This window comes from Melanotaenia boesemani, chromosome 18 (genome assembly GCF_017639745.1).
Source record: "Melanotaenia boesemani isolate fMelBoe1 chromosome 18, fMelBoe1.pri, whole genome shotgun sequence".
NCBI lineage: Eukaryota > Metazoa > Chordata > Actinopteri > Atheriniformes > Melanotaeniidae > Melanotaenia > Melanotaenia boesemani.
In genome coordinates this window covers 6,816,676-6,829,528 of record NC_055699.1, presented here as the reverse complement: position 1 = coordinate 6,829,528, position 12,853 = coordinate 6,816,676, and the positions used below count along the sequence as shown (strand labels likewise).

Genomic DNA, 12,853 nt, shown 5'->3' with positions numbered 1-12,853 from the left:
TAGATAGATAGATAGATAGATAGATAGATAGATAGATAGATAGATAATCAGGCCACGGCCGATGTGTCAAGAAGTGTCTCCATTCACGTCCGCGGAGTATGTAACAGCCTATTACTCCGCCTGCACCTGAACTCAGCAATGCAGACGGGGCAGCAGCTGTTTCTTATATGAGTGATTAGCGGAACTGTTGTAACTTTTGTTAGTAGAATTTAACGTAGAACTAAGTGAAGCGTTTCTACTTTTGTTTGGTTTAATAGAAACGGTTAAAAAAAATATTTAATTTCCAGAAGTTGGGGATGTTTATTTGGTTGTTTTCATCTCTCTGCGTGTTTTATTTTCGAAAGGTTGAGTGAGAGCGTGAATGAAAATGGATGGTAAAAACCTTTTTTCCCCTTTCCCAATATACATAATATTTAGATACTAATGAAGAGTTGAAATCTGCATTTAAGTTAATTGTAAATTCAGTGTAAAATATGATGAAACTTTTCCTGTAGATACAGGTAAACCGCAGTCACGTGGGAGCGGAGCGCAGAGAAATCCTCATCCCAGGCCTTTTTTCTATGTTCAGCCTGCATCCCAGCCTTACTACCTACAGTGGCAGCTCAACAACCCATACAGTCACTATGGGTTACCCGGAGGTATCCACCTATTTACACTAGCATCTGGTACAATCAACTTATACATGTTGAAAATCTTAGTGCATGTTTTTTTTTATGTTTACAAATCCTAGGTTTTAATATTGGCCGCCCCTGCATGCATCCTTACCCATTTGTACCATTTCCTGGCTTTGTTTTACCGCATGCCCCAATATATCCAATGGATTACAGGCGGATGTTTGAACCTCGCTTCCACCCTCCTTCCTGGGGTGACATGCCTCGCCAGCAGTACCATTCGCAGCCTTACGGACGTCGAGAAACGTCCTGTTCAGAAGCTCAAACTGACCCCAGTGAGGCAATAGCCAAGCTCATTGAGTGTCTGGATAAGATTCGAACCACCGAGCTGCAGGCTGCTGAGCGTGAACTTGATTCTGGTATTGCATCTCAGGCTTCCACTGTGTTTTCTCCCGAAGAAAAGAAGAATGAAGAGCAGGGTCATAGCCTGCCTTCAGCACTGCAGGACAGCTGTTTAGAGACCCCAGCTGTGACCCTCAGCGACACTGCAGTAATATACGACGAGTCTAACGAAGTGATCTTAGACCCTCAGAGCCCTAACGAGTGCTGGACAGGAGGACTGGAAGAAGAGCTGCCTGTCGATAGCTCCTCTGTCCATGAAGAGTGTCCTGAGCTTGAGCAGTCAGCATCAGACCAAAACATGGGCCCTCTTGAGAAAGAGGTCACAGATATCCAGTCAAATATCTCAGTGACCAACTCAAGTATTTCCAGATGTGATGCAGAGGAATCCACACAGACACTCTCCTTTCCCTCCAGTCAGACAGCACTTAAGGAAGCTAAAAGCAGTTATAAAGTCGCAAAGGCAGGACATCATTGTGATGATGCTAAAGCTGATCAAACTTGCCACGTCCTCAAACTTCCTTTTGATAATGTTTTAACACCTGGAGCTGCTGGAGCTGACCACCTCTCCTCTCAGGCTGCCCCCTACTACTACAACTACCTCTCCATGCAAACGACACATGAGCGCATGAGCGTACTCAGTCCATCTTTGGATGAGCTCTCCTCCAGAGATGAAATGTTTTCCACAGATCTGGATGACACAGACCTCTTACCCAAACATGGTTACACTGGCAGGAGGCATGCAGAGGTCATGAGCAGGTCTTCTCAAGCCGCTGAAGATGTAGAGGAACTATGGTTGCCAGATTCAAAGAGGTTTGCGTGCGCCTGTTGTGGAAAATATCTGGCAAAATGGCCAGGAAGAAGCAAAGGCAACAGCTCCAAGATGTATCGGGATGAAGTTGGAGACTCTGAGGAGGAGGGCAGATATGGAAGTGGGTGCAAGGAACCGGTAAGAGTAGTTGTGAGGAAGCATTCTGCACCAAGGAAGGCCCACTCTCTCCCACCGAGACTTGCAGTCAAGCCTTGGCATAATAGAGGCCAGTACAAAGAGCCCTCAGATCCAGTGGAGAATGATGCACCTGAAGTTGAGTCTGGAGTTGGACTGGAGTTGAACAGCAGAGAGCTGCAGTGCAGGACATGTCAGGGTAAGTTTCTGCAAAGAATTTATTTTTTTCATTGTGGTTTTACAATAGAAGCAGTGAAGGTGTGAATTTGTTCAGATAAATTCTGCAGAGAAGATCTGACCACAGCAGACCAGGGCAGGTGGGCAGATGGAGATTCAATGCCAAGGAGGAGACAAGCTGCCACTCTGCAGAGACAAGGTAAAATGTTGTTTTTGTAGCTAACTGAGAGCCTGTCTGGTCCTAGAGTTGTTAACTGTCTTGTTGAGAATGTATTAAATGTTGTCATACTGTTTTCCTTTTGAGCTCTTATGTGTTAAATTTCTAACTCAAAATTTTTAAATTTTAGAAATGGCTTTAATTGGCTGCTCCTACCTCTTATCCTAATTCTTTCCAAGCCATCTTAGTTGCCTACATGAGAAACTGTAGAGCCAAGAGATAAATTTTATTACTCGTTGTTTAGTAAGGTTCTTTAAATGGGTGAAATTGAGTGCTTCAAATTCTCTTAAATGCAAAAGGAAAGGTGACCTGATCTTATTCCCAACTAGTCACATGATTGTATAAACTTGCTGCATCTGTTTTTGGATGAAGTAACCACCAAACCATCACTTTTTAGATCCCAGGGTTGTAATGTAACTGTTGACATGACTGTATGGAAGATTTTTATGTTTATGGTAAGTCTTTATTATGCATTTGAACTTCTAACCTTTTAAAGTACTTTTTAATGTCTACCAAGGTAGTACAATAGTTGAGCAAAAGAAACTGGGGAAAGACAGCAAATGTCAAGATTGAACTTGAATCTAGGTTGGACCCTTGAGAGGTGTTTTTCACCTTTGGGGAAAAGACAGTATGTAACATATTTCATGTGATGCTGCCCCTCATCACTGTTCTTAGTTTAGCAATCTAGGAGAGCATAGACCAATAAATGTCCCTGTTGGATCAAGCTTGATAGGATGTGGTTGCTATGCCAACCTACATCAGTTAGCCAACTCCTTCACTCGTGCAGATATTTAGTTTATCTGCAGACATTTCCACAGAGCAGAGACCCTTTTAGACGCAAGCATTTGTCTGTTCAGACTCCAAAGTATCGGCACGCTATCTGAAAGCACCGATGTACGCTGCACCGCCTTTTCATTCTCATTATGAATGAGCTGCGGGTTATGGGCTAAATATGAAGCCATAGAGATTTTGCAGTTGTAGATGAATGGAGAACACCAGCAGGTTAACAAAGACACCTGTTTGCAGAATTCTCTTCTCTCAGAAGTTTCTTTCCGTTGCTCCATCATGATGGCCATTCAGTCTTCAGTTTCAAGTTCAGATGTCTGCATCAGGAATTCTAGAAAGTATCTGATGTGCAGATAAGTGATTTGCTGCCTTTCCTACAGAGTAAACTCTGTCCTCTTCTCCTGGGTTTTTAATGTTATCTACTTTCAAGCGCCTTTGAAACTTGTTGTATTTGGGGAAAAAAATTCTATTTTCCTGAACTTTTTGTTTTTCTTCTTAAAATGGTATTGCTGGGCATTTGCACATGTCTTATTAAAACAATTTGAAAAGGAAACTAAAATAAACCTTTTGAAAGTAAAGCAGAACCCAAAAAGAAATGTTTAAGAATTTTCTGAACAGATGAACTTGCCAACAATAAACTTTAAAGATGCCTCCGTGGGCCCCAACCAGGGCCTTTTGTGAAAAATCGGAGTGGAGATGAAGCGTATACAAATATGTTGGTGGTTGTAAGGGCATGGTGCTGGTGGTGGTTCGAAAAGTGCATTTCCAGCCCTGTATAAACACCTTAGCACCACCTTTATGATTAAACAACACAACAAAAGAGATGATGTAGCCTGGTGACAGAGCGATGTCTGTGCACCAGTTTATGCAATGTGCTTTGGGAGAGAGCTCAAACGAATTTACAAGTTATTCCAAATGCTGGAGCTCTATTTACAAAGTGATTCATTATCAAAAATGTTTCTAGAAAGAGGTTTTGGATGTCAGAGGACACATCTTCCACCCAGACTGGCCAAAAACAAAGTTTTAGGTCTCTTTCCATCATTCAGCACTACATGACTTGTAAGCATTGCACCAGATTTCTCATACTAGGTTAGAGGTTAGAAGTATGCAAGTCCAAGGTAGCTTTCCTTTTATGAAAAGAAATGTGACTGCTCTGGAAATGGAGGAAAAAGTTGTCATTTCTGTGCATGTCAGTGCAGGCTTGGCAGCAAGCATCTGTAGAGCCAAGTGAGGATGCTTCTATAAAAACAAGAATCACTGCTTTACATAAACAAGGGTCTGATCCCAGACAGGTCTGCAAATGGTGGCTGCTACAGTATGTTTTGTGGGTTTGTTAAACAGTAGTGAAGACTGTATTTTTATCATTGTTCCATCTCTTGCTCTAATTTCATATCAACTGAACAGAGATGAACAGTCAGTGGAAGTTGATGTATCACAGGCCAAGAGAGGAAGACCGCGACGACGACGAGCCATCATTGTTACACTGGGAAAGAGGTTTGTTTTGTTCCCCCCTTCTACATGTTTAATTTTTGTCTGTGAAGGTGATTATTTGAATCTTTCAGGCTCTACAGTGAGAACAGAACCGAGATGCTGACGTCCCTTGGCTGGCTGAACCGAATTATGTTGAACTGTAGGTGAAAGTCACCATCACTTATAATAACTGACATCTTAAATCGTACACCAAGTTTAAACATCTTTTTCTTTTCAGGTCCCCCTGAAAGGTGTTAAGTTAAAGGATGAAGATATTTGGGGCACAGGGTGAAATGCACACCACACGAAGCATCTTTGTTAGAAAATGATAATAAAAAAAAAAAAAACATCTGCAGTGACACTGCCTTGCACTATTCAGGATTAATAGATTTCACAAATGGGCTGAAAGGTTCTGTTGCAGATGAGTTTTCCACTGTTTGGGGTCAGTCCAATAAAAATTGTCATTTAAAATTGTCATTGGCTCATTCATTATAACATCTGAGGTTGAAAAGCATGAGACTGGAGCTCAACGGAAGCTCTGAAAATTTTCATTTAAATTTGAAAAGGAAAAGATCAGTTTTAAACTATCAGCGGCTGGGAACATTAATCCTCTTGTAAGGTCTCGATGAATCGACGGCTGTATTAGAATCCCTTTTACAAGGATACTAAGTGGAAGATTATGGAATTAAAGTATGAAGCTAAGAGATAATGTGCCAATAGAAAAACCTGGAATATCTGATGTAGCATCTGATCCTGATGAAATTGACTTGGACTAGCTTTATTCCATCCCTCCCCAGCTAATATTTACATTAAATTTCCCAGTCTTCAGTCTCAGTTTGTCCAGATTTTGCTTCATCTATATTCTCCTGACCTGAAAATTGAGCTCAGCTAAATATTTTTTTTTTTAAAAACTATTGCAATCTTTAAGGTGTGCCTAGAGGATTACAGTCATTTAGCAGAAGCTTTTATCCAAAGCAACTTACAGTGGTTAGCTAGTAGTGTTAAGGGTCTCGTCTAAGGACCTCACTGGAAGGTGTTAATGTTCGTCCCCTGGGTTAATCAAACTCTGGTCTCCTGCGTGACAGATCCTCTGCCAACTGAAAGAAAGGAGAGGCGACAGTCTTTGATGCATCTGTGGTGTGTAAAGGGTCATGTGACTTGTTAAACCAGTACAGGTTGAAATGAAAATAAATGCAAAACTAATACAGCTTAATGTGTCAGTATGCTACAAGAAAATTGATAAATGATGCAACTGTGTCACTATATTTGAATGGTTTAAAATAAAAAAGTATACATTTTGTAAATTTGTCATTTCATCCTCTTTCTACTCATCTTGTTTCTACTCATCCTTACATCTCAAGTGGGGAATGAAAGTGCAAGGAGACCCTTTTTTTATTTGGACAACTCTGTTTGGAGAATAAGGTAATTTCTTTACAAATAAACCAAGCTGAAAGCTAGTCAAAAGGAATTCATGAGAAAAGCAAAATAAGGCAGGCTGAGTGAACACTTAACATGATTCACTTTTGCATTCTGGATAGCTTTCAGCTTAAACTTGTTGCTGATTGCCAAACTGAGAGCACTCTAAATGCTTCCTTCCACAGGTAAGACACCCAATACTCAAAATTACCACTCAAAATCCAAATAAGAATAGAAGGCACTTGATTTTTTTCACAGTTCCCACAAATTCTGAGTGGATTCCTCTTGAACTTTGCTCAAACTCCTTAGATGGTTAAAAATCCCCCTGTCCTTCAGGTAGCTTAACTAAAGCACTGCTTATTGAAGCTTTGCTCCAAAAATCTATAACTTAACTGCAGGAGTGGCTGTGTGGCCTTATCAAGTAGTCTGGCTATGGGCATGCTTTAAAAACATTTCTTCATTAATTGAAAATCCTCACCACAACCTCCAGCTCTGCCTAGAGAGATTCTGAAAGGATTCCCAGACCACAGGGTGCCTATAATTTGTGAATGCGATCTCACCCTCTTTTCAGTTCAAATAATCGGTCCTTTTCTCTCATGCAGAGGAGGTGATGTTTTCCTGAAGACCACCATGCCCTCCTCTGGCTTGATCGTAAATCAACTGAAATTAAAACCATTGTCTCACTCAAGTTTTTATTATATTTGCTCTAAGAATGGTTAAATTAGCTATTTATTAGTGAAAGAACAGCAGCTTTAACAGTGTACGTGTTTACTATCTTAATGTCACTGCATTTCAGAGACATCAGTGTTGGCATTTGCTCTCTAATAGTCAAATAGAATATATTTACATTTATGCCAGGTCACGTGAGAAAAATTGCATTAAGACATTGATGAGTTCATAGAAAAAGTCTGATCAGCAGCAATGATTTAAAAAAAAATCACTGCAAAGTTAACATGTCTGTTTTATTCATCAGATTAAACCATTTTTAAACTATGCTCTCTGGTTACCACACAAACTCCCCTCAAGCCTCATAATGGGCTTTTTAGGGAGTCAAAGCGGAATCATAAAACAGTGTGGATCTGTGCTTTGTTTTGTTCTGCATAGCTAAAAAAGGAGCTGAACAAAGATGCAAAAATAGAACAAGATCCTCCACTACGAACTTCATTCACCAAGCCTGAATTCAACAAACTACAGGCCTGTGGCAGCAGAGACATTCAACTTCAAGTTTTGGCAAATCTGATGAAACTGTCAGTCTTACTTTCCATCCAGCCCGCCTCTCCTCAGCTGAACCAATGCACTGTAGTGAGAGGTCTGCTGCTGGAAAAAAAACACTTCACTTTTGAATTTGAATGCAGCCCATTACACTCTAATTGAACAATTATCACCTGGAACTGAAACACACCCAATCAGTGCAGCATTTGACAAGCTAGTCTCTGGTTTGTTTGCCCAAAACCTTTTGATTTCCTTAAAACCTATAGCAAAGCTTTGTTGGTTTGTTTGCTGATGCCTTATTTCTGCATGTAAGTGCTATTTTTCCTGCTTTTCACAATGCTATTTTATGTCCTTAATTGAAAAAACAACTAAAAACATGCCTCTCTTTGTTCAGATATGGCGGCCGCCACGTCTATATTGCAGCATTCTTATGGTATGGGCCCTCGAGGTCCAAACCCAACAGTTGGAGCTGAGCCACTCCGTGGATCCCAACAGGCGGCTTCAGTGCCATCAGGTCAACCACGTCCTGAAGGGCAACACCAGAAACCTTTCTTCTACATTCAGTCTTCACAGCCATACCTGCCTCTGCAGTGGTCTGTGCCCATGCCTGTGTCCTACAACCCATACTATGCCTATCCTGGTTTAGGTAAGATCCAAAACTTCTAATATTTTGTCTTTTTGGTATTTGCTACAAATATTTTAGGAGTGCAACCATTCTTGATAATATTTGACCTATAAGGTGCTTTTATGGGAAAGTAATTTAATTGATCGTCTCCTAGTTGTTTCATCAGTTATATTAAATCAGTTAAATTCATGTCATCACCAATATATGTATATTTTGATGCTTCTAACCATGTATGGCTTCATATAGTCTGTGTATAGTTCTGATGTACTTGAAAGTCATTATTTCTTCATTAACTTCATTATGAAAACAGTCTAAACCTGTTTACTTTTTTTATCTCTTTAAGTCTTCAAGATCATCTCAAAGCTCTTCTTTGGTTGTTGGCTGTTTTTTGCTCAGAGTAGGATTCATCACTTCACAAGCCCTGTTGCCACTGATTTTCATTTCAGTTCTTGTGTCATTTAGCATACCTCAGCCTTTTGTCCCTGTTTCCCTACCTTAACAATGTCTTCTTTACAGCCATTGAAATCGTTTCTGACGAAGCTTTGGCCAAAAGTAGCTGGACCAACTGAAGGCCCAAATGCATCTCTCAGGCCCTGTGTCGGGTCTTTACTGGGTGTTTCTCCTATTTCTTAGGGACATCACTTTCAGATTCTCTTGATCCGTTTTTTGTTTTTAAAGACCTGTGCTTGAAGGACATCCTGCACACCAAGTTTTCTTTCATATAACTTCCTGGGAAAAAAGTATTGTACAAATAATAGTTCTTAGATAATCTATCTTCCTGGCTGATTATCTTTTGCAAAAAGTTTAATGTCTACACAGATTTGTTGATTCCTCAGTGATTTTATACTCATGTTACTCCAGCTTTGTTGTACCACCACTATCTGGTCAAGGACTTTACTGCTTTTACTAAATGCTTACAAAACTTGCTTGTATTTCAGCATAAACATGTTAAAAATACAATGGAATTTTTTTAGTCTTTTTAAAAAATAAGATGAGGCTGTTAACTATAGTCCTGGAAGATTGCCAAAGGACTATTTGCTTCTAAAGGATTCGTGTGAATACTATAGATTGCACAAAAAAGGTAGGACTTAGCCTTTTGTTTTCTGGATGTGCATTTATAAACTTAATCTTGACTATTTTGACCGTTACCAACTTGGTTTTTTTGTAACTGAAAATTGAAACTTGTGGATCTGTAGGAACTACATATTTCAGTTTGGAAATGGCTTTTCAATCACAACACAACCTAACTATTTTATGCTCTGCTTTGTCTTTAATTTTATTTAAAGTTGTATTCACAAAATAAACACCAATTCCAAATAAGATTTCAAAATAGCAATTGAGACCACATATCATTAAAATCCCCACAGGGAGGGATGAGTGGGAGGAAGCCATTATCTCCCCCTGCTGGCCATTAGGTGGAGTAAAAGGCACAGTTCAGGAAACTTCCACATTTGGTTAAATCTGTTAATCTTGTGGCTATATTTTTTCCTTAAGGAAAGCAAACAAAACCTCCAGCTTCTGAGGAAGCTAAGCCAGCTCTGACATAGTTGTCTGTTCCTGGCCTGAGCAGATGGTGCCATGCCTTAGCCCTACTGAAGGTTGAGGATTTTTCTTTATGTATTTGTTTTTAATTGGAAATTTTGCAAATTTAAAAACAGATCAACAAAACTTTTTTTCCCCCCTTTTTTCCCATTCCTGGGTCAAACATTGGCATATAAGGGACTTGTATAATATAAAACTTACACATCAAAGGGGTAAAGCAAAGAATTTTAATTGGCATACATCTCTTTTGTGTCCTCTTAAAGGTTATGGCTTACCAGTGATGCCCCACTATCAACCAAACCCATACATGGAGCCACCTGGCTTTGTTGTCCCCCATACCCACCTTCATTTGATGGACTATCGACGCATCCTCAACCCACAATATTACCAGGCCATGGCCTACCATGCCCGCAGGTTTCGCTACCAGGACCACTCTGCAGCCAGAGAAATGACCAGCTCTGAGGTTCAAACAGAGCCTCTAGCAGCAGTCCATAGGACCAGCACCCTAAAGTCTAATGAGTGTTTCAGCCACAACGCCTCCGGTATCCCTACAACTCAGATGGTTTCACCAGCCTTGGCTAAGCAGAAGGAGATTCCTTCTCCAGAGCTCCAGGACATGACATTTAATTCCACCACCAATACTCCCTCAAAAGGCAGCTTTGTCATTGAAACAGAGGAGGTGAGAATTGAATGCTGCACCACACCAGTAGGACTACAACTACTTCATGCCCACAAAACTGCAGAAATGTCCCACAGCTTTTCCCAGGACGTGGTCCAGTGTAACTCTAATCTTCAGAGCAGCGTTCTGCAGGACAAACAGCTGCACCTTTTTGCAGAAAACTCCAACCAGGCTCTCCAAGTCTCTCCTGACGTTGTGTTTGCTGGGGAGCCCACCATTGGTAAAGTTCCTCTTCTAGAGGACTCCGAGAACCAGACTACTCCAGTCACACTAGCCTTTAATTTAAGGTCTCAGGAGGCAGATTGTGACAAAGCTGAGGAGATGGGAGCTGATAAAAATCTGAGTATGACTGCTAAGAATTTTCACCTAGAAGTTGTTGATTTGCCTTTTGATCCCAAGCATCTCGATGAATTAAGGAAGATTGAGTCCACAGTCTGGTCAACGGAAGAAGCTTTGACACCATCCACTGAATCACTGATACAAAATGCTCCCATGAAGACTCACAAAGAGGAATTGACTGCTTTAGCTGAAGCAACTGCACCAGAAATGCTTATGTTAAGAGAGGAGGTTCCTCCCAAAGAAGTGATTCCTAGAACTGAGATGCTACCTCTGGTAGAGAATGAACTAGAGGATGTTATTCCCACTGTGGGGAGACTGGGAGATGAGATGGCGTTAGAAGTCCCCTACCCTGTCTCAGGAGACACCCGTATGTCTGCAATGACACACACAGCAGAAATGGCTTGTCCACCAAACTTGATAGACTTGGAAAATCCAGCAATGAAGACAAATAGAAACCAACTGAGGAGACAAAGTGATGTCCAAGATCATCACAATACATCCTTTGAATCATTGCCTGCCTATCTCCCTTCGACTAGCTGGTTTTCTAACTTTGAGAATTTCTATAACTGCAGCAAGACTCCACCGGCACCCAAGAAGCAGCGCAGACCTCTGAGTGATCGTGGTTTAGATGTGCCTAACAGAAGAAGAAAACTAGACTTGGAGTTAAAAGAGCTACCTAATGTTCACAAGCCAAAAGAGAGGTACAAGCCCAAAGGCACGGTGGATCGACAAAGCCTCTCTGACCATGAGTGCTGGCTCAGCAGAAATTTAAATGAGAACTTGTTTAGCCCTTATGTGTCCAAGATAGAGCGATTTTGTTCCAGATGTCTGACAAAACGCAGGATCTCCACATCTTCTGGTCCAGGATGCGATGGTAGGGGTTTGAAAAGAAAAGCTGTTCCCTTCCAGCAGTGGAATGACACCCTTTTACCAACATGTGATGAATGTAAATCTCACACGAAAAGACGACTGATTAGAAAAAGTTCTAATCCTGATCTTTTTGCTGCCCAGCATGGACATAATGCAGAAGGAGAATCCTCTGGGAATACTTCATGTCACATGGGCCCAAAACGGAAAGCAACTGTTGACAACAGGAAGTTCACAGACCCCAAAAAGCTGCTGGCATCCAAACAGAATGTGAACAAATGTCCAGTGGCACTGTACCCAAAGCTGAGGGAAAAGAACTGTGTGTGCAATGAGCTGCACCACCAGCCTGTTACAAGGGAGAGGCTGCACCACTGTCCCCATGGCAACACCATCCAAGAAATGGACGAGAACTGTGCCATGCCAGTTTCCTTTCAGGACAAAGAGAGGATCATAGACCGCATGTGCCTTAAACACAGCTGGCATTCTGGTAAGGACAAAGTTTTCAACCAGAACCTAAACCGACATGATGAATTGTGACATTTCTAATGTTAAACTTTGTCCAAGGGAAGTCATTCACTAGTGTGATGCCCAATGCTGATCATGAAGGCTTTAAGAATGAAGCCAGGTCACAACACTTGAATAAGCACAAGAAATCACAACCACAACTGAAAGGTTTGCTTTTGATCTCACTTCCCTGCTCCTCAACCACTGGCTTATTGTCACACCCATGATATGAAACCTGTGAAATTTTAAGTCAAAGTTGTAAAAATGCAAAATGCCCAATTTTTATTTTTTTTTTTTATTTTTTTTTTTGGTAAATGTCCACCTGCAAGTGATATGCTACACTATAAGATTGCACACAATATATATAGAATCAGTTTTTACAGTCAACAGGTCCAGCATGAGTTAGCCAGGCAGCTTCTCTTAAAGTTTCATGTCGGGATCTTTGTGCTTAACTTGGGACAAAGAAATGGTTTTGCAGAATGAATAATGTTACAACTTTGAAATATGCACATATTAAATCTTTTTTTTTTTTCCCCCCTCATTGCAGGAACTCTCACAAAGACTCACAATGCTGATTTTTTTTTAATGTTCACAACTCAGTGGAAAACCACTTTTTATAAAATGTTCACTTAAATGTTTCTCACTTAAATGTATAATAAATCACAGTCTTCACTATTTATTGATCTTAAATAAACACAACTTTGTTAGTTTTTTTGCATTTGACTTGCAGTTTTTTTTTTTCCTGTGATTGTTGAATACATCCACTAGATGGAACTATCTGCATGCTTTAAACACACTTCATCCACCACTGGTGTTTTTTTTCTCATCAACATAAAGAATCTTAAATGTCTATGATTGAATATAATTAAAAATATATTAGATTAAAATGTAAATCCCCAGTTAAAGGCTGCACATCAAGTAGGCAGATGTAATGCAAGTTATATTTACAGCACAACTTGAAGTGCTCTTCACAGAAAACATGCATTACAAGCTGAAAAGAAAGGTACAACGTAGTGACAGTTATTGCATGCTTTCAATTTAATCAAGTAAACAGTGGCATAAA

At 40.4% G+C, this 12,853-nt stretch overlaps 2 protein-coding genes across 4 annotated transcripts; both read left to right on the top strand.

Annotated features, from left to right (window-relative positions):
• The first annotated feature begins 132 nt into the window (after window positions 1–132).
• Window positions 133–5,080, top strand: LOC121628473 (bucky ball-like). 2 transcript variants are annotated; one of them, XM_041967503.1, is made up of 7 exons: window positions 133–374; window positions 495–638; window positions 731–2,155; window positions 2,231–2,332; window positions 4,541–4,630; window positions 4,708–4,766; window positions 4,845–5,080. In XM_041967503.1, exons 1-6 carry the CDS (start codon window positions 362–364, stop codon window positions 4,728–4,730), a joined length of 1,797 nt encoding a protein of 598 aa, XP_041823437.1. In that variant the 5' UTR covers window positions 133–361; the 3' UTR covers window positions 4,731–4,766; window positions 4,845–5,080. The 2 variants fall into 2 exon arrangements, with proteins under 2 accessions (XP_041823437.1, XP_041823436.1); XM_041967502.1 differs by having other exon boundaries at window positions 4,699–4,766.
• Window positions 5,081–7,354: 2,274 nt separating this feature from the next.
• LOC121628509 lies at window positions 7,355–12,368 on the top strand. Of its 2 annotated transcripts, XM_041967554.1 has the most exons (3): window positions 7,355–7,542; window positions 7,629–7,880; window positions 9,665–12,368. In XM_041967554.1, exons 2-3 carry the CDS (start codon window positions 7,631–7,633, stop codon window positions 11,821–11,823), a joined length of 2,409 nt encoding a protein of 802 aa, XP_041823488.1. In that variant the 5' UTR covers window positions 7,355–7,542; window positions 7,629–7,630; the 3' UTR covers window positions 11,824–12,368. The 2 variants fall into 2 exon arrangements, with proteins under 2 accessions (XP_041823488.1, XP_041823489.1); XM_041967555.1 differs by lacking the exon at window positions 7,355–7,542 and having other exon boundaries at window positions 7,617–7,880.
• Window positions 12,369–12,853: the final 485 nt, after the last annotated feature.